General features: G+C 54.0%; 5 protein-coding genes across 5 annotated transcripts; 3 read left to right on the top strand and 2 right to left on the bottom strand.

Moving 5' to 3' along the window:
- Positions 1-1,326: 1,326 nt before the first annotated feature.
- Positions 1,327-1,680, bottom strand: LOC311616090 (uncharacterized protein; the record flags this gene model as incomplete). The annotated part of the gene is made up of 1 exon (XM_084907314.1): positions 1,327-1,680. One exon carries the CDS (start codon positions 1,678-1,680, stop codon positions 1,327-1,329), a length of 354 nt encoding a protein of 117 aa, XP_084763440.1.
- Positions 1,681-3,835: 2,155 nt separating this feature from the next.
- On the top strand, positions 3,836-4,465 carry LOC311616094 (uncharacterized protein; the record flags this gene model as incomplete). Its single annotated transcript, XM_084907322.1, has 1 exon — positions 3,836-4,465. The coding sequence occupies one exon, from the start codon at positions 3,836-3,838 to the stop codon at positions 4,463-4,465; it is 630 nt and encodes a 209-aa protein (XP_084763448.1).
- Positions 4,466-9,125: 4,660 nt separating this feature from the next.
- On the top strand, positions 9,126-9,656 carry LOC311616097 (uncharacterized protein; the record flags this gene model as incomplete). The annotated part of the gene is made up of 1 exon (XM_084907324.1): positions 9,126-9,656. The coding sequence occupies one exon, from the start codon at positions 9,126-9,128 to the stop codon at positions 9,654-9,656; it is 531 nt and encodes a 176-aa protein (XP_084763450.1).
- A 4,675-nt stretch (positions 9,657-14,331) lies between these two features.
- LOC311616080 (uncharacterized protein) lies at positions 14,332-14,826 on the top strand (the record flags this gene model as incomplete). The annotated part of the gene is made up of 1 exon (XM_084907296.1): positions 14,332-14,826. The coding sequence occupies one exon, from the start codon at positions 14,332-14,334 to the stop codon at positions 14,824-14,826; it is 495 nt and encodes a 164-aa protein (XP_084763422.1).
- Positions 14,827-18,979: 4,153 nt separating this feature from the next.
- Positions 18,980-19,537, bottom strand: LOC311616096 (uncharacterized protein; the record flags this gene model as incomplete). Its single annotated transcript, XM_084907323.1, has 1 exon — positions 18,980-19,537. The coding sequence occupies one exon, from the start codon at positions 19,535-19,537 to the stop codon at positions 18,980-18,982; it is 558 nt and encodes a 185-aa protein (XP_084763449.1).
- Between the last annotated feature and the right edge of the window lie 824 nt (positions 19,538-20,361).

The raw sequence follows: 20,361 nt of genomic DNA, 5'->3' as shown, positions 1-20,361 counted from the left end.
TCCCCAGCCCAGCCTGGGACCTGGTGGGGGCTTGTGCAGGAGGAAACCAGTCGACGTGTGTCTCTCTCACATCGAGGTTTCTCTCTCTCTCCCCCCTCCCTTCCACTCTCCAAAAATCAATGGAAAAATATCCTCAGGCTAGGATTAAAAATAACAATGAAAATAAACAAATAAAAAGTGTGGGCACCAGAGAAGTCTAGTGCCTTTCGAACATCCTCCTGGAGAAGAGCTCCGGGGACCAGAGGGGCCCTAGGACTGGGGCTCCACGGGGAGAAGCATGAGCTTGGTGCACTGATGACCACGGAGGGACCCCTCCCCACTCAGCCCAGCCCTGTCCCTGGCACTCTGACCCGGGACCTGACCTCCCCATGCAGGATTCTCCCCTCTCACCGGTCCCAGGGCCGTGCATGGAGGCCTGTCCAGGAATCACCCCTCGAACGGACGCTCTTGATCGGCACTTAGCGAACATGGGGCCTTCAGTCGGCACCGTGGGAGGGACGAGCAAGCAACGAGAGGCCTTCTCCCTGTCGATGCGGCAAAGCGTTTTGATAGATTTATCTACATCACGCACGTTTGTGTTCTTTGAAAAGATATTTTTATTGATTTTATTATATATATTTTTTTATTTCAGAGAAGAAGGGAGGGGGTAAAAACATCGATGATGAGAGAGAATCATTGATCAGCTGCCTCCTGCACGCCCCCTATTGAGGATGGAGCCTACAACCTGGGCATGTGCCCTTGACGAGGAATTAAACCATGACCTCCTGGTTCATTGGTCGACGCTCAGCCCCTGAGCCCTGCCGGCGGGCAGAGATGAGAGTTTTGCAGAACAGACAGAGAGGAACCGAGCTCCACACTGTCTCTCTGGAGGACCCAGGGGGGTCTGGAGGCTCAGAGGAACCCGAGGGCACCCCGTCCTGAGCAGGCCAGCTCTGCGTCCCAGGAATGAGCGGCCTCGGGGCCTCTCTGGGCCAGAGTGCGTGTTAGGTGAGGTCGGGAGCGTGTTAGGCGAGGTTGGGAGCGTGTTAGGTGAGGTTGGGAGCATGTTAGGTGAGGTTGGGAGCGTGTTAGGGGGCTCTGGAGCATGTTGGTGAGGTCGGGAGCAGGAGGGCAGCCAGGAGAAGAGGTGGGTATGAGCCACTGGAGTCCCGTGGGGAGAAGGTGGTTCCAGGTTCTCTCTTTCCACGGATGCATTTCAGAAGCTCGGGCAGGAGACGACGACATCAGCAACTGGAGTCATGGAGGCAGGAGGTCAAGAGGCCTGGACACAGGGCTGACAGCCTGGGCCCTGCATCCACACCACCACTGAGGTGGGAGGTCAGAGCCTCAGATCTTGCACTGGCAGCAAACGGGGGCACAGCAGGGTTTGCAGCAGCTGGTCTGGCAGCAGCAGGGTTTGCAACAGCTGGACTGGCAGCAGCAGGGTTTGCAGCAGCTGGACTGGCAGCAGCAGGGTTTGCAGCAGCAGACAGGCACACAGCAGCTGGAGCCACAGCTCCCCTTGCAGCCTCCACAGCTGGAGCCACAGCCCCCCTTGCAGCCCCCACAGCTGGAGCCACAGCCCCCTTTACTGCAGCTGGAGCAGGAACAGGCTGGCACACAGCAGCACACGGGCTTACAACAGCAGACGGGCACACAGCAGCTGGAGCCACAGCCCCCGGAGCAGCCACAGCCGGTCATGGTTCTGGTGGTTGAGGGTGGAGCAGGTAGAGGAGCAGGTGGAGAGGGAGGTGGTGAGGTGTGGAGCCTCCTGGGCCGGGGGCCTTTATATACCTGCCCAGACCACCCCCACCCCCCAGTCCGGGTCCCCACATCCTGCTGTGCAGACTTCCTGGATGTGCCTGTTTGTTTGCTGGGCGTCAGGCTCTCATTGGCCCAGGCCCACATTTCCTCTGTCAGATCCCTAAACGCTGCCACTTCCCCGCACGGGACCCTGTAATTACCTGAGCACCTGCCTTCGCTGCTCCCCTCAGGTGACCTCAGAGGACAGTTCCTACAGCTGCCACTCCCTCCCAACCAAACGCCCCCTGAACTGGCTGCAGCCTCTCAAATACGATTAACAACACCGATTGCTTCCGACTCCGACACACGTGCTTGTGCAGAAGAGGAAACTGGGAAACGCAAGGACCAGGCGGCCCAGCTTTCCGTGAGGTCCAGCGGCACTCCTACTCCGTCGCCGTCTCTGTGGGGATGCCATGGGTTTCGCTGAACTTCCATCCACGTCGTTACAGAAGCAGAATGGAAACGAGGGCTGTGGCCTCACCCACCAGGGGCGTGGCTAACTGTCCCCCGACTGTCAGCACCTCAGCTGCTCCCGCTCCGCCCCGTGTCACTGTATTTTGAAATCGGTGTGAACGCACAGCGGGAAAGGGGCATTCCTTTCTTTCTTCCATTTCTTCTCAGTGAAGGTGACTTCTTTTTAAGTTACATTTTTCCGGCGGGCTCTTTCATCTTTACGGAGTTATTTTTTTTTAATATATATTTTATTAATTTTTCACAGAGAGGAAGGGAGAGGGAAAGAAGCAGAGACATCGATGAGAGAGAAACATCGACCAGCTGCCTCCTGCGCACCCCCCACTGGGGATGTACCTGCAACCAAGGTACATGCCCTTGACCAGAATAGAACCTGGGACCTTTCAGTCCGCAGGCTGATGCTCTATCCACTGAGCCATACCAATTAGGGCTTTACGGAGTTATTTATAGGTTGAGGAAATAAATCCTCAGTCTCCAAACCAGATCAGTGTTTACACAGGAGCCGAGTTTATGGTGTTTGTAAAAACCATCTTCAGTTTTCCTTAATGGCGTGTTTTTGTTTTGTGCTGCTATGGTTTCCCCGCCCGGCCAACCCCTTTCCTGGTGTGCGAACGCCTCTCTGTGGAATCAATCCTGCCTCACGAGGAGAGGTGACCCTGCTAATTCACGTGGCTGAGGAGTGAGCAGACAGAGGCTGAGAGAAAGGAAGGGAAGGGACCCAGTGCTCACTGCCACCCAGCAGGCCTCCTGTCTGCCTTCCCACCTGCGGTCCAGTGCCTGGGAGGATTCATGGGCGACACCATGTGGCCACAGGAAGAACAGCATGTGTCTGTCCCCTGTCCATGGGCTTATGGACACCAGGTAATACTTGGGACCTGCTTACACTTACACAGCACTTGCTGTTTCTCTGAGGCCCGGGTTCCCCTGGGCGTCCTGAATTCATTGTCAGCTCTGCCACCTGGGGGGTGGGCAGGTAGACAAGCCTGCAGGGCCCTGAGCAGGCCTTTGAGAGGCAGGAGCACACTGTTGCACGGGGCCCACAGCACAGTCCTGGGGTGACGCCCTGACACCCCCATCTCAGCCAGCCCTCCAATCTCAGGGAAGCCGTCCCAGGTGAGGGGCCTGCGGACCAGGAGGCAGAATCCCCAGGCAGCCCCATGAGAGGTGGTGCTGCCAGGAGCTCCCTGCAGACGACAGGGCAGAGGCCCAGGCGCCCCCAGAGCAAGAGAAGGGGCAGCAATGATGACATCACCAGGAGTGAGCAGGGCCTCTGGCTCCGGGCGACCCCGAGGCTGAGTCTGTGGCAATCTCAGTGCTGCTCCAGGACCAAGGACCCAGTGGATGTGGGCAGTGCTGACAGAGGCGACCAGGGAAGAGAGCACAGCGCCAGGTGGTTATGAGAAAACCCCGAAGGTGTCAGGAAGACAGCACAACGGGAACCAGGAAGTGACCATGTGCCCAGCATCTCACCTGCCCCCTGACCCCCGCTGTATATAAAGGCCCCCGGCCCAGGAGGCTCCACACCTCACCACCTCCCTCTCCACCTGCTCCTCTACCTGCTCCACCCTCAACCACCAGAACCATGACCGGCTGTGGCTGCTCCGGGGGCTGTGGCTCCAGCTGCTGTGTGCCCGTCTGCTGCTGTAAGCCCGTGTGCTGCTGTGTGCCAGCCTGTTCCTGCTCCAGCTGCAGTAAAGGGGGCTGTGGCTCCAGCTGTGGAGGCTGCAAGGGGGGCTGTGGCTCCAGCTGTGGGGGCTGCAAGGGAGGCTGTGGCTCCAGCTGTGGGGGCTGCAAGGGGGGCTGTGGCTCCAGCTGTGGAGGCTGCAAGGGGGGCTGTGGCTCCAGCTGCTGTGTGCCCGTCTGCTGCTGCAAACCCTGCTGCTGCCAATCCAGCTGCTGCAAACCCTGCTGCTGCCAATCCAGCTGCTGCAAACCCTGCTGTGAGCCTGTCTGCTGCTGCAAACCCTGCTGCTGCCAATCCAGCTGCTGCAAACCCTGCTGCTGCCAATCCAGCTGCTGCAAACCCTGCTGTGAGCCTGTCTGCTGCTGCAAACCCTGCTGCTGCCAATCCAGCTGCTGCAAACCCTGCTGCTGCCAATCCAGCTGCTGCAAACCCTGCTGTGAGCCTGTCTGCTGCTGCAAACCCTGCTGCTGCCAGTCCAGCTGCTGCAAACCCTGCTGTGCCCCCGTTTGCTGCCAGTGCAAGATCTGAGGCTCTGACCTCCCACCTCAGGTGACCCCTGCTAACCCAGCTTTCCCAGCTGTGACCTGTCTTTTATTGCTAACTTCAAAATCTCACTCAGGCCCACCTCCCACCCCCCCACGCCCCACCCCCTGTAGTATGAACCCTGATATGGCTGCTTGTTCCTAACTAGAAGCCACCCTAATGTCCATGTACCTGACATGTCTCCTCCTGAGTCACACTCGAGCCTGTCCCCTGGATCGCGAGCCCCGTGCGGGGATGCGGAGCCTATGCCGCTGTGGGGACCTTCCTGGGAACCCGGGGACTGAAGAGATGCCCTCGGAGCTGCTTTGCACGTCACACGCTCTGCTTGACCTTCAGTCGTTGATGCGACTCAATACAGATATCGCTGACGAGCCGAAGCCCTGCTCCTGGAACTCCCTGGGCGGCCTCCTCCCGGGCCCTGGGCGCCATTCTCTCCGACGATAATTCAGACTTCGGGGTTGGTGTTGATGGAGTCATTGGTGAGAGGTGCTGAGGCCTCGCCTCCAGGACAAGGCCGCACTCCTGGATGCCTCTCCCCCTTCTCAGGACCCCCTTATCCCCGTCCTATCAGCCATGGATCTGGTGGAGACAGACTGTCCCTGGGCCAGGCCTCTGCCATCTGCCTTCTTAGGCCAGGGAAGACCCTGGGCTTCTGCATTTGATTCAATAACATCAAAATGATTCCAGCCGGTGTGCCTCAGTGGTTAAGCATCGACCTATGAACCAGGAGGTCACAGTTTGATTTCTGGTCAGGGCATGGGCTCAATCCCCAGTGTGTGGCGAGCAGGAGGCAGCCAAACGGTGATTCTCATCATGGATGTTTCTATCTCTCTCTCCCTCTCCCTTCCTCTCTGAAATCAATAAAGATTTTTTCTAAAAAGCATCAACATGACATTGTGATGTATGTTATCTAAAGATCTGGAGAAACGACCAGCCGATGGCTGCGAGCACTCCTAACACCGAGCCTCCTTGGTGAACACCATTTCTGTATCTAATGGAAACTGGCTCTCTGGGAAGGGCTGGGAACAGGCGGGAGGAACCTGGAGCGTCCTGTTATCCGGACAGACAGGAGGACGCAGAGACCACCCATCACGGCAGTGGGACCAAGGGCCCAACTCAGAGGGCTGAGTTCTGAGAGAACTCAGTTCTCCCAATGCAAGGCTGCCCACAGCATCCGGGAAGACGGAGGGGAAGCCCTTGGCTTTGGTCTTGGCCAGAACCACCTGGCTCTGGCACCAACAGCCAAGGCACACGATGCAAACACGAGTGAGCGGGACGGGGCCACGTCGGACGACCAGGTGTCCGTCCACACAGCACAGGACGCAGCCTTGTGAACACACCAGGGGAGTCGGAGACAATGTTTGCAAAGCACATCGCCCCTGAGGAGCGAATTCCTAAAATATTAAGGCACTCACACAGCTCAACAGCAAAATAGCAGACCAATTAACTCGGTTTAAAAATGGGCAGAGGAACCTGTCTGGCTCAGTGGATGGAGCGTCCGCCTTCGGACTGAAAGGTCTCGAGTTCGATTCTGATCAAGGGCATGTACCTTGGTTTCGGGCACATCCCCAGTAGGGGGTGTGCAGGAGGCAGGTGGTCGATATTTCTCTCTCATGGATGTTTCTAGTTCTCTATCCCCCTCCCTTCCTCTCTGTAAAAAATCAATAAAATATTTTTAAATAAATAAATAAATAAAAATGGGCAGACGTCCTGAACAGACCATTTCCCAAAGATGGCGTATGAACAGCCAACTGGTCCCTGAGAAGATGCTCAGTGTCACTAATTATCGGCGAGCTGGAGAGCACGCCACAGTGAGATGCCACCTCACACCTGTCGATGGCTCTTCACACCCCACCACCTGGTGCCGGTGAGGACGTGGAGATCGGGGAGCCCTGGGCATGCTGGGGGCTGTAAATGGTGCAGCCACTTTGGAAAGCAGTATGGCGGTTCCTCAAGAAAATAAAAATAGAACTATCATCTAACCCAGCCATCTGCTTCTGGGTATAAGCCCAAAGGAAATAAAATTAATGCCCGAGAGATAACTGCACTTCAGTGTTCACTGCAGCATTATTCACAATCGTGAGATGTGGAAACAGTCTCACTGTGTGTCAACAGATAACGGTAAAGAAAATGTGGCATCTACACAATGGAATATTGGATAACCTTTAAAAGTGCCCCGTCAGTGTGGCTCAGTGGTTGAGCATTGATCTATGAACCAGGAAGTCATGGTTCAATTCCTGGCCAGGGCATATGTTTTATCATTTGTTTCTATCTCTGTCTCCCTCTCCCTTCTTCTATGAAATCAATAAAAATACATTTAAAAGTAAAATAAAAAGAAAATCCTACCATTTGCAACAGCATAGGTGGACCTGGAAGGCATGACATAAAATAAGCCACAGTAACAAAGAATAGAATGATTGTTGCCAGGGATTGCAGGGAGGGAAGGATAGGTAGAAAGTTTCCATTTCAGAACTTATTCAGAATGAAGACTAAGCTCTAGGATCTATTGTTAACTGGTGACTACAGCTAACAAGGTTGTACTGAATATGTCCATTTTGCTAAGAGAATAAATCTTGTTTCTCACAAAGAAGGGTAACTGTGTGAAGTGATAGATACATTGATCAACTTGATTGTTGTGATCATTTCTCAATGTGTATATATATCAAAACATCACACTATACAACCTAAGTAGATACAAATTTTCTTCATGAGTCATACCTTGTAAATCTGGGGGGGAAATACACAAAACGCAAACCTGAGGCTCCTGGAGGAAGCACCCCGTCAGTCAGAGCTAAACATGTGAGGCTGGCTGTCAGGAAAATGTAGAAAATGCTTTCCTGGTCAAAACCGGTTGGGCTCAGTGGATAGAGCATCGATCTGTGGACTGAAGGGTCCCAGGTTCGATTCTGGTCAAGGGCATGTACATTGGTTGCGGGCACATCTCCAGTGGGGGGTGTGCAGGAGACAACTGATCGATGTTTCTCTCTCATGAATGTTTCTAGCTCTCTATCCCTCTCTCTTCCTCTTTGTAAAAAATCAATAATATATATATATATATTTTAAAAGTGCTTTCCTGCTACAGATGCTATGAAACCTGGTCAGTGGCTCCATTGGTTGGGGCATGGTCCCCTGCACCAAAAGGTTGCCAGTTTGATCCCCAGTCGGGACACATGCGGGAGGCAACCCATCTCTCTCTCTCTCTCTCTCTCTCTCTCTCTCTCTCTCTCTCTCTCTCTCCCTCTCTCACCTCTCTCTCCCCCTTACTCTCTCTAAAATCAATGAGCATATACTCAGATGAGGATTATTTAAAATGCTATTAATTAACAATGAGGAAAATCAAATAATAGGAGAAAATTGTACATAACATGTATGTAATTTATATAATTACATTATACACACACACACACACACACACACACACACACACACACTATGCAAGGTGTCCCCTTGGGAGTTCAATCAGAACGGGAATTTGAACACTTGCTATGACCACCAGGGGGCAGCGTGGAACATGGTGGGTGACCAGCTGCAGCTGAGGGAGCAAGGGAAGGGGGAGAGATGAAGGGGGAGAGGGAAAGGCGGGGAGGTGGGGAACCTGATCAGCCCTGATCGCTAGCCAGGCCTAGGGACCCTATTCGTTCACGAATTTCGTGCACCGGTCCTCTAGCACTAGCATAATAGTATGCAATATATTATACATAATATATAATTATATAGAGAGCAAAACACTTTATGGCACAGAATTTATGAAGAACTCCAGCAAATACACAACAAAAAGACAAAAACTCAGGAAAAATGGGGTGGTGGCCACATCAGTTCACGTAGCAAATCTTGTGGGATTGTGTATTTCAAATACGTGCATGTCACTGGATGTACATTTTATCTCGGGGGTGAGGGTGGTGGGGGAGGTAAAATTTATTGTCCAGAGAATGAAAGTGCATTGAGAGATGATGGCTCCTCAGATTGTGTCTGATCCATTCAAGCTATTTTCGTGGCTTTGAAGGAAATAACTTCCAGTTCTGTCTGTGACCCGCGGGGTTTTTACACCAGCAAGTGCCCAGGAGGCAGTGTGGGCCCAGGTATGAGAGAGCGGCGTGGACCCGTTCCAGGAAGACGCTGACCAGAGGGAGGGGCGGGCAGCTAAGGCTAAGGGCTTCAAAAGGTGGTTTCACAAATTTAACAAGATGGTCTGGTAGCTTTGAGGTGGTGGAACTACAAACCATTTCATCCCATCTCACACCTGATACATTTACTCACAGAAATAATTACCAATGCATTTTCAAGTCGGGAATAAAACTCCCTTGCCAGTGACGAGGATTCAAACCAAAGAGCAAGACAGGGGAGCCCAGCACGGGGCCCAGGAGCCAAAGGAGCTCAGTCTGAATTTACAGAGGGAAGCACCACAGGCAGAGGCCACATTTAGAAAACTGCTCGTGGACCCAGGAAATGGAAACTCACAACAAACAAAACAAACACAACATGACCCCGAGGAAATGGGCCTGACACAAGGAAATAACAGTGCCCAGCATCTCACCTGACCCCTGACCCCGGGGTATATAAAGGCCCCCCACCCAGGAGGCTCCACACCTCACCACCTCCCTCTCCACCTGCTCCTCTACCTGCTCCACCCTCAACCACCAGAACCATGACCGGCTGTGGCTGCTCCGGGGGCTGTGGCTCCAGCTGTGGGGGCTGTGGCTCCAGCTGCTGTGTGCCCGTCTGCTGCTGTAAGCCCGTGTGCTGCTGTGTGCCAGCCTGTTCCTGCTCCAGCTGCAGTAAAGGGGGCTGTGGCTCCAGCTGTGGAGGCTGCAAGGGGGGCTGTGGCTCCAGCTGTGGGGGCTGCAAGGGAGGCTGTAGCTCCAGCTGTGGGGGCTGCAAGGGGGGCTGTGGCTCCAGCTGTGGAGGCTGCAAGGGGGGCTGTGGCTCCAGCTGCTGTGTGCCCGTCTGCTGCTGCAAACCCTGCTGCTGCCAGTCCAGCTGCTGCAAACCCTGCTGTGAGCCTGTCTGCTGCTGCAAACCCTGCTGTGAGCCTGTCTGCTGCTGCAAACCCTGCTGCTGTCAATCCAGCTGCTGCAAACCCTGCTGCTGCCAATCCAGCTGCTGCAAACCCTGCTGCTGCCAGTCCAGCTGCTGCAAACCCTGCTGTGCCCCCGTTTGCTGCCAGTGCAAGATCTGAGGCTCTGACCTCCCACCTCAGGTGACCCCTGCTAACCCAGCTTTCCCAGCTGTGACCTGTCTTTTATTGCTAACTTCAAAATCTCACTCAGGCCCACCTCCCACCCCCCCACGCCCCACCCCCTGTAGTATGAACCCTGATATGGCTGCTTGTTCCTAACTAGAAGCCACCCTAATGTCCATGTACCTGACATGTCTCCTCCTGAGTCACACTCGAGCCTGTCCCCTGGATCGCGAGCCCCGTGCGGGGATGCGGAGCCTATGCCGCTGTGGGGACCTTCCTGGGAACCCGGGGACTGAAGAGATGCCCTCGGAGCTGCTTTGCACGTCACACGCTCTGCTTGACCTTCAGTCGTTGATGCGACTCAATACAGATATCGCTGACGAGCCGAAGCCCTGCTCCTGGAACTCCCTGGGCGGCCTCCTCCCGGGCCCTGGGCGCCATTCTCTCCGACGATAATTCAGACTTCGGGGTTGGTGTTGATGGAGTCATTGGTGAGAGGTGCTGAGGCCTCGCCTCCAGGACAAGGCCGCACTCCTGGATGCCTCTCCCCCTTCTCAGGACCCCCTTATCCCCGTCCTATCAGCCATGGATCTGGTGGAGACAGACTGTCCCTGGGCCAGGCCTCTGCCATCTGCCTTCTTAGGCCAGGGAAGACCCTGGGCTTCTGCATTTGATTCAATAACATCAAAATGATTCCAGCCGGTGTGCCTCAGTGGTTAAGCATCGACCTATGAACCAGGAGGTCACAGTTTGATTTCTGGTCAGGGCATGGGCTCAATCCCCAGTGTGTGGCGAGCAGGAGGCAGCCAAACGGTGATTCTCATCATGGATGTTTCTATCTCTCTCTCCCTCTCCCTTCCTCTCTGAAATCAATAAAGATTTTTTCTAAAAAGCATCAACATGACATTGTGATGTATGTTATCTAAAGATCTGGAGAAACGACCAGCCGATGGCTGCGAGCACTCCTAGCACCGAGCCTCCTTGGTGAACACCATTTCTGTATCTAATGGAAACTGGCTCTCTGGGAAGGGCTGGGAACAGGCGGGAGGAACCTGGAGCGTCCTGTTATCCGGACAGACAGGAGGACGCAGAGACCACCCATCACGGCAGTGGGACCAAGGGCCCAACTCAGAGGGCTGAGTTCTGAGAGAACTCAGTTCTCCCAATGCAAGGCTGCCCACAGCATCCGGGAAGACGGAGGGGAAGCCCTTGGCTTTGGTCTTGGCCAGAACCACCTGGCTCTGGCACCAACAGCCAAGGCACACGATGCAAACACGAGTGAGCGGGACGGGGCCACGTCGGACGACCAGGTGTCCGTCCACACAGCACAGGACGCAGCCTTGTGAACACACCAGGGGAGTCGGAGACAATGTTTGCAAAGCACATCGCCCCTGAGGAGCGAATTCCTAAAATATTAAGGCACTCACACAGCTCAACAGCAAAATAGCAGACCAATTAACTCGGTTTAAAAATGGGCAGAGGAACCTGTCTGGCTCAGTGGATGGAGCGTCCGCCTTCGGACTGAAAGGTCTCGAGTTCGATTCTGATCAAGGGCATGTACCTTGGTTTCGGGCACATCCCCAGTAGGGGGTGTGCAGGAGGCAGGTGGTCGATATTTCTCTCTCATGGATGTTTCTAGTTCTCTATCCCCCTCCCTTCCTCTCTGTAAAAAATCAATAAAATATTTTTAAATAAATAAATAAATAAAAATGGGCAGACGTCCTGAACAGACCATTTCCCAAAGATGGCGTATGAACAGCCAACTGGTCCCTGAGAAGATGCTCAGTGTCACTAATTATCGGCGAGCTGGAGAGCACGCCACAGTGAGATGCCACCTCACACCTGTCGATGGCTCTTCACACCCCACCACCTGGTGCCGGTGAGGACGTGGAGATCGGGGAGCCCTGGGCATGCTGGGGGCTGTAAATGGTGCAGCCACTTTGGAAAGCAGTATGGCGGTTCCTCAAGAAAATAAAAATAGAACTATCATCTAACCCAGCCATCTGCTTCTGGGTATAAGCCCAAAGGAAATAAAATTAATGCCCGAGAGATAACTGCACTTCAGTGTTCACTGCAGCATTATTCACAATCGTGAGATGTGGAAACAGTCTCACTGTGTGTCAACAGATAACGGTAAAGAAAATGTGGCATCTACACAATGGAATATTGGATAACCTTTAAAAGTGCCCCGTCAGTGTGGCTCAGTGGTTGAGCATTGATCTATGAACCAGGAAGTCATGGTTCAATTCCTGGCCAGGGCATATGTTTTATCATTTGTTTCTATCTCTGTCTCCCTCTCCCTTCTTCTATGAAATCAATAAAAATACATTTAAAAGTAAAATAAAAAGAAAATCCTACCATTTGCAACAGCATAGGTGGACCTGGAAGGCATGACATAAAATAAGCCACAGTAACAAAGAATAGAATGATTGTTGCCAGGGATTGCAGGGAGGGAAGGATAGGTAGAAAGTTTCCATTTCAGAACTTATTCAGAATGAAGACTAAGCTCTAGGATCTATTGTTAACTGGTGACTACAGCTAACAAGGTTGTACTGAATATGTCCATTTTGCTAAGAGAATAAATCTTGTTTCTCACAAAGAAGGGTAACTGTGTGAAGTGATAGATACATTGATCAACTTGATTGTTGTGATCATTTCTCAATGTGTATATATATCAAAACATCACACTATACAACCTAAGTAGATACAAATTTTCTTCATGAGTCATACCTTGTAAATCTGGGGGGGAAATACACAAAACGCAAACCTGAGGCTCCTGGAGGAAGCACCCCGTCAGTCAGAGCTAAACATGTGAGGCTGGCTGTCAGGAAAATGTAGAAAATGCTTTCCTGGTCAAAACCGGTTGGGCTCAGTGGATAGAGCATCGATCTGTGGACTGAAGGGTCCCAGGTTCGATTCTGGTCAAGGGCATGTACATTGGTTGCGGGCACATCTCCAGTGGGGGGTGTGCAGGAGACAACTGATCGATGTTTCTCTCTCATGAATGTTTCTAGCTCTCTATCCCTCTCTCTTCCTCTTTGTAAAAAATCAATAATATATATATATATATATATATTTAAAAGTGCTTTCCTGCTACAGATGCTATGAAACCTGGTCAGTGGCTCCATTGGTTGGGGCATGGTCCCCTGCACCAAAAGGTTGCCAGTGTGATCCCCAGTCGGGACACATGCGGGAGGCAACCCATCTCTCTCTCTCTCTCTCTCTCTCTCTCTCTCTCTCTCTCTCTCTCTCTACCTCTCTCACCTCTCTCTCCCCCTTACTCTCTCTAAAATCAATGAGCATATACTCAGATGAGGATTATTTAAAATGCTATTAATTAACAATGAGGAAAATCAAATAATAGGAGAAAATTGTACATAACATGTATGTAATTTATATAATTACATTATACACACACACACACACACACACACACACACACACACACTATGCAAGGTGTCCCCTTGGGAGTTCAATCAGAACGGGAATTTGAACACTTGCTATGACCACCAGGGGGCAGCGTGGAACATGGTGGATGACCAGCTGCAGCTGAGGGAGCAAGGGAAGGGGGAGAGATGAAGGGGGAGAGGGAAAGGCGGGGAGGTGGGGAACCTGATCAGCCATGATCGCTAGCCAGGCCTAGGGACCCTATTCGTTCACGAATTTTGTGCACCGGTCCTCTAGCACTAGCATAATAGTATGCAATATATTATACATAATATATAATTATGTAGAGAGCAAAACACTTTATGGCACAGAATTTATGAAGAACTCCAGCAAATACACAACAAAAAGACAAAAACTCAGGAAAAATGGGGTGGTGGCCACATCAGTTCACGTAGCAAATCTTGTGGGATTGTGTATTTCAAATACGTGCATGTCACTGGATGTACATTTTATCTCGGGGGTGAGGGTGGTGGGGGAGGTAAAATTTATTGTCCAGAGAATGAAAGTGCATTGAGAGATGATGGCTCCTCAGATTGTGTCTGATCCATTCAAGCTATTTTCGTGGCTTTGAAGGAAATAACTTCCAGTTCTGTCTGTGACCCGCGGGGTTTTTACACCAGCAAGTGCCCAGGAGGCAGTGTGGGCCCAGGTATGAGAGAGCGGCGTGGACCCGTTCCAGGAAGACGCTGACCAGAGGGAGGGGCGGGCAGCTAAGGCCACAGAAGGCTAAGGGCTTCAAAAGGTGGTTTCACAAATTTAACAAGATGGTCTGGTAGCTTTGAGGTGGTGGAACTACAAACCATTTCATCCCATCTCACACCTGATACATTTACTCACAGAAATAACTACCAATGCATTTTCAAGTCGGGAATAAAACTCCCTTGCCAGTGACGAGGATTCAAACCAAAGAGCAAGACAGGGGAGCCCAGCACGGGGCCCAGGAGCCAAAGGAGCTCAGTCTGAATTTACAGAGGGAAGCACCACAGGCAGAGGCCACATTTAGAAAACTGCTCGTGGACCCAGGAAATGGAAACTCACAACAAACAAAACAAACACAACATGACCCGGAGGAAATGGGCCAGACACAAGGAAATAACAGTGCCCAGCATCTCACCTGACCCCTGACCCCGGGGTATATAAAGGCCCCCCACCCAGGAGGCTCCACACCTCACCACCTCCCTCTCCACCTGCTCCTCTACCTGCTCCACCCTCAACCACCAGAACCATGACCGGCTGTGGCTGCTCCGGGGGCTGTGGCTCCAGCTGCGGGGGCTGTGGCTCCAGCTGCTGTGTGCCCGTCTGCTGCTGTAAGCCCGTGTGCTGCTGTGTGCCAGCCTGTTCCTGCTCCAGCTGCAGTAAAGGGGGCTGTGGCTCCAGCTGTGGGGGCTGCAAGGGGGGCTGTGGCTCCAGCTGTGGAGGCTGCAAGGGGGGCTGTGGCTCCAGCTGCTGTGTGCCCGTCTGCTGCTGCAAACCCTGCTGCTGCCAGTCCAGCTGCTGCAAACCCTGCTGCTGCCAGTCCAGCTGCTGCAAACCCTGCTGTGAGCCTGTCTGCTGCTGCAAACCCTGCTGCTGCCAGTCCAGCTGCTGCAAACCCTGCTGTGAGCCTGTCTGCTGCTGCAAACCCTGCTGCTGCCAGTCCAGCTGCTGCAAACCCTGCTGTGAGCCTGTCTGCTGCTGCAAACCCTGCTGTGCCCCCATTTGCTGCCAGTGCAAGATCTGAGGCTCTGAACCCAGACCTTCGGTCTCAGTGTTTGGGGATCCCCTGAATCAGGTCCTCCCTGCTGCACCTCAACCTCCTCCTTCCCCTCATTCATGCTCAGCCCCCCTCTGCACTCAGCGCTCCTGGCCTTCTCTTTCCTCCTCCCTCAAGGGCAGTGAGTCCTGGTCACTGGAGGTGCCTGGAGGCAGGTTCCAGCTGACAACCGAGACTGCGCCCTGGCTGGTGTGTGGCCATTCCCTGCCCCTCCCAGCGGATGAGATGCATGGACAACCCTGCACAGCCAGGGCGTGTCTGAGTGATGGCTTAGGGCTGCTGGCACCTGGCTCCTCAGCCACCAGGGCCCTGGCCTGTCCTGGCCACGCCCTCTTTCTCCGCCCCCCACCCCACTATGAGGCTTTCCTTCCTCCTCTGCTTCCACTCTTTCTGTAAAAAATAACTGAATTTCTTTTAATAAAACTTGTGTCCCTGTAGCCAACTGTATATTTGGTGCCATTCTTTCCTGGGGGTGACGCATCACTAACCTCCTCATAGATGTGACTCAGGTCCGTCCCCTCAGCCGGGATCCATGCGGCGTGCCTGGTGCATCCCCAGGAACCAACACCGGCTTCTGTCTTCCTAGTGGCTGCCAAACCCAGCGCCCTGTCCCCTTCCTGGCGAGAGTCCTCAACCGGAGGCGTGGGCATCGGGTGCCCGGCGGGGAGGTCCCATAGGGCAGGCAGAAGGGTCCTGGGTACCACAACCCGCTGTGCACCCATGTCCACTGCCTGGGCTGTCTCCTCTCAGCAACAGCTCTGAAAAGGAATAAGGTTCTGACACCTGCTGCTCAGTCCCAGTCTGAAAGAACTGTGTCAGGTGAAGGAAGACAGTCACAGCAGACAGCGTATAACTCCATGTTTCGTTTGATAAAGTATTTTTATTTATTTCAGAGAGGAAGGAAGAGGGAGAGAGAGGTAAAAATATTCATGATGAGAGAGAGTCATGGATCGGCTGCCTCCTGCACGCCCCACACTGGGGATCGAGCCCGAAACCCAGGCCTGTGCCCTGACCAGAAATTGAACTCTGACCTCCTGGTTCAGAGGTGGATGTTCAACCACTGAGCCACACCGGCTGGCTCTTACTCCATTTTAACAAAGTGTCTAAAAGAGGTGAACAGAGCCATAGAGTAGTGAGCATTTTCTAGGGATCGGGCGGAGAGGGAGGGACGAAGCTGCCTGCTAAGTGTGCTCAGCCTCTTTGGGGTCAGAGGGGGTGATGTGCCCGGAGTCAGATGGCAGGGATGGCGGCACAGCTTGTGCAGACACTAATTGTGCGTTTACTCGTTAAAGGGCATGTTTTACGGCATATGAATTCTACCTCAATGCTAACTTCATGTCATGGGTTTGTGTTAGGATTCACCTAATATTAAGATATTTCTTGATATTAAAGAATTGTTCCTGGCCAGTGTGGCTCAGTCAGTGAACACCCATCTATGAACCAGGAGGTCACAGTTCATTTCCTGGTCAGGGCACAGGCCAGGTTGTGCAGGAGGCAGCCGATTAATGATTTTCTCTCATCTCTGATGTTCCTCTCTCTCTCTCTCTCTCTCTCTCTCTCTCTCTCTCTCTCTCTCTCTCTCCCTCGCCCTTCCTCTCCGACATCAATAAAAACGTATTTAGAAAGAGAAAGCAAACCCTTTTACACCCAGCACGTCAGGAGCTTGGAAGGGACACTCTCATCCACGCGGCAAGAAAAAAGCTGAACAAACCCCAAAGCCACAGCTTCTCTCCCATTCACCATTCACCAGACCTGAGGCCACAGAGCACAGCGCAGCCGGAAAGTGGAGGGAGGGATCTGACCACACACTGCCGAGGCTCAGCCTGCACAGGTATAGGTGTGGAAAGCCGGGGGGAGGAGGGGGGGGGGCGGGCTGGAGCACACTTTGTTAGCGTTACCTCCAGGTTCTCAGCGATCAGAGAATTCGCTGGTGCTTGTGAAATATCAGTGCATCCTCAAGGCTGCCTCAGGGAAGGGAGCTCTCAGACAAGCTGCCTGCAGGGCGGTTTCTCTGTGCCTGCTGACCCCTGAGAGGGGATGCCAGCTCCACCCATCTGGCCTTCTTGAGATGCTTCGGGACAGAGGGGCTGAGAGTCCCTTGTGAAGGTCACAGCTCCAGTCCCTTAGACGGAGACAGTGTCACAGGCCTAGAGAACACTGCCCCCCCTCACCTTCCCACCCCCGTCCTGCACAGTGCCTTCTCCCAGGCCATCCCATCCAGGTTTCAACAAAAAAATGACCAGGCTGACCACAGGCTCGAGCGGACCCTGGAGACATGGAGCAAGAACCAGAGGCAGCCCTCGCCGGTTTGGCTCAGTGGATAGAGCACTGGCCCTCGGACTGAAAGGTCTCGGGTTTAATTCCGGTGGGTTCTGGTCGGGGCCACATAGTTCGGGGCAGGCTTGGTCCCCAGTGGGAGGCAGCCATTCCATGTGTCCCTTTCACGTGGATGTTTCTCACTCTCCGCCCTCCGCTCTCTCTGAAAAGCCACAGGAAAGTGCCCTTGGGTGAGGATTAACAACAACAAAACAGAATCAGACGTGGACAGCAGGGCTGTGGGTGTGGCCATCCAGGGCTCCGGGCTCTGGCCACAGGAACAGGTGGTGGCGGAGAGGTGGATGACCTGAGGCAGAAGCTGAGAGATGCCTGAGCTCAGAAAAAGGGCCACAGCGAAGACTGCCCCCAGTAGGTTCCCAGCGACGGGACGTGCTAAGGGGAGGGATGGAGGCTGGGGCGGGGGGGGGTTGGGAGGAGGGGGAGAGGAGCTTCCACGGAAGAAAGGAGAGAACACGGGGCACATCGATCGGTACGCTGCTGGGACACTGTCATCAGAAGGAACAAACTTGGTCCCTTTTTGGTTGTTCCTCACGTGAGGATGGAAGTCAGCTAAGTGGCGGGTCATCACTTCACAGAATGTATGAGGAGAGACCTTACCCTCCCCCACCTCACCCCCAAGCTTCTATGATGCTGGATCCAATTACAACCCAATAAAACCGGGGAGGGGGGTGCCTGGACGGCGTGGCTCAGTGGTTGAGTGTTGACCTATGAACTAGGAGGTTGTGGTTTGATTCCTGGTCAGGGCACAGGCCTGGGTTTCGGGCTCGATCCCCAGTGTGGGGCGTGCAGGAGGCAGCCGATCCATGACTCTCTCTCATCATGAATATTTTTACCTCTCTCTCCCTCTTCCTTCCTCTCTGAAATAAATAAAAATACTTTATCAAACGAAACATGGAGTTATACGCTGTCTGCTGTGACTGTCTTCCTTCACCTGACACAGTTCTTTCAGACTGGGACTGAGCAGCAGGTGTCAGAACCTTATTCCTTTTCAGAGCTGTTGCTGAGAGGAGACAGCCCAGGCAGTGGACATGGGTGCACAGCGGGTTGTGGTACCCAGGACCCTTCTGCCTGCCCTATGGGACCTCCCCGCCGGGCACCCGATGCCCACGCCTCCGGTTGAGGACTCTCGCCAGGAAGGGGACAGGGCGCTGGGTTTGGCAGCCACTGGGAAGACAGAAGCCGGTGTTGGTTCCTGGGGATGCACCAGGCACGCCGCATGGATCCCGGCTGAGGGGACGGACCTGAGTCACATCTATGAGGAGGTTAGTGATGCGTCACCCTCAGGAAAGAATGGCACCAAATATACAGTTGGCTACAGGGACACAAGTTTTATTAAAAGAAATTCAGTTATTTTTTACAGAAAGAGTGGAAGCAGAGGAGGAAGGAAAGCCTCATAGTGGGGTGGGGGGCGGAGAAAGAGGGCGTGGCCAGGACAGGCCAGGGCCCTGGTGGCTGAGGAGCCAGGTGCCAGCAGCCCTAAGCCATCACTCAGACACGCCCTGGCTGTGCAGGGTTGTCCATGCATCTCATCCGCTGGGAGGGGCAGGGAATGGCCACACACCAGCCAGAGCGCAGTCTCGGTTGTCAGCTGGAACCTGCCTCCAGGCACCTCCAGTGACCAGGACTCACTGCCCTTGAGGGAGGAGGAAAGAGAAGGCCAGGAGCGCTGAGTGCAGAGGGGGGCTGAGCATGAATGAGGGGAAGGAGGAGGTTGAGGTGCAGCAGGGAGGACCTGATTCAGGGGATCCCCAAACACTGAGACCGAAGGTCTGGGTTCAGAGCCTCAGATCTTGCACTGGCAGCAAATGGGGGCACAGCAGGGTTTGCAGCAGCAGACAGGCTCACAGCAGGGTTTGCAGCAGCTGGACTGGCAGCAGCAGGGTTTGCAGCAGCAGACAGGCTCACAGCAGGGTTTGCAGCAGCTGGACTGGCAGCAGCAGGGTTTGCAGCAGCAGACAGGCTCACAGCAGGGTTTGCAGCAGCTGGACTGGCAGCAGCAGGGTTTGCAGCAGCTGGACTGGCAGCAGCAGGGTTTGCAGCAGCTAGACTGGCAGCAGCAGGGTTTGCAGCAGCAGACGGGCACACAGCAGCTGGAGCCACAGCCCCCCTTGCAGCCTCCACAGCTGGAGCCACAGCCCCCCTTGCAGCCCCCACAGCTGGAACCACAGCCTCCCTTGCAGCCTCCACAGCTGGAGCCACAGCCCCCTTTACTGCAGCTGGAGCAGGAACAGGCTGGCACACAGCAGCACACGGGCTTACAGCAGCAGACGGGCACACAGCAGCTGGAGCCACAGCCCCCGCAGCTGGAGCCACAGCCCCCGGAGCAGCCACAGCCGGTCATGGTTCTGGTGGTTGAGGGTGGAGCAGGTAAAGGAGCAGGTGGAGAGGGAGGTGGTGAGGTGTGGAGCCTCCTTGGCCGGGGGCCTTTATATACGCCAGGGGCAGGGGGCAGGGGTCAGGGGTCAGGGCAGATGCTGGGTTCTGTCACTTCCTTGTGTTTGGCCCATTTCCTCAGGTCATGCTTGTGTTTGTTGCCTTTTCTCCCTCGAGATCCCATTTCCTGTGTCCTCTGACTTTTTTTTTCAGTTTTCTAAATCTGGCCTCTTCCTCATGCAGGCTGAGCTCAGTCTTTCCTCCCTCAGGGTCCCTGGCAAGGGGGTCACCTGCTTTCTGTGCGGACACATGTGACCTGGCGTGACTACATGGCCAGGCTCCCGTACATCTGTGTGGGAACATGTGCTGTTGATGAAGGTGCAGAAGGTGAGACAGAGAGGCCGCCTGGTGACTTAGCCCCAATGTGGCCACAGGGCCCTGAGGTAGGGAGGCCGAGGGGTGGGACCACACCACGGGAAGGTGGACAGAGAGGTCGGCTTTGAACTTTAGAGCCTCGAGCCGCAACCCCCGGAGGTGAAGGGCCTGGGTGATTCCTCCCTCCCAGCTCCAGGGGCCGGCAGCCATGGGACTGCCTGTCTGTGGCCTGGTCTGGGCCAGGAAGACTTGGGGGCATGTCTGGGATCCAGATCTGGGGGGATCTGTTTCTGTTGTTTTTATCGCTGCATTTGTGGTAATTTGTCGAGTAGGGACAAGAAAATTATACAGTTTTGACACTGGGAAGTAGTGTGCTGTGATAGCAAGAACCTACAGGGTGGGAGTGGGCTGGACACC

This window comes from Pipistrellus hanaki (assembly GCF_964339955.1).
Source record: "Pipistrellus hanaki genome assembly, contig: scaffold_53, whole genome shotgun sequence".
NCBI lineage: Eukaryota > Metazoa > Chordata > Mammalia > Chiroptera > Vespertilionidae > Pipistrellus > Pipistrellus hanaki.
This window is presented reverse-complemented; position numbering and strand designations above follow the sequence as displayed.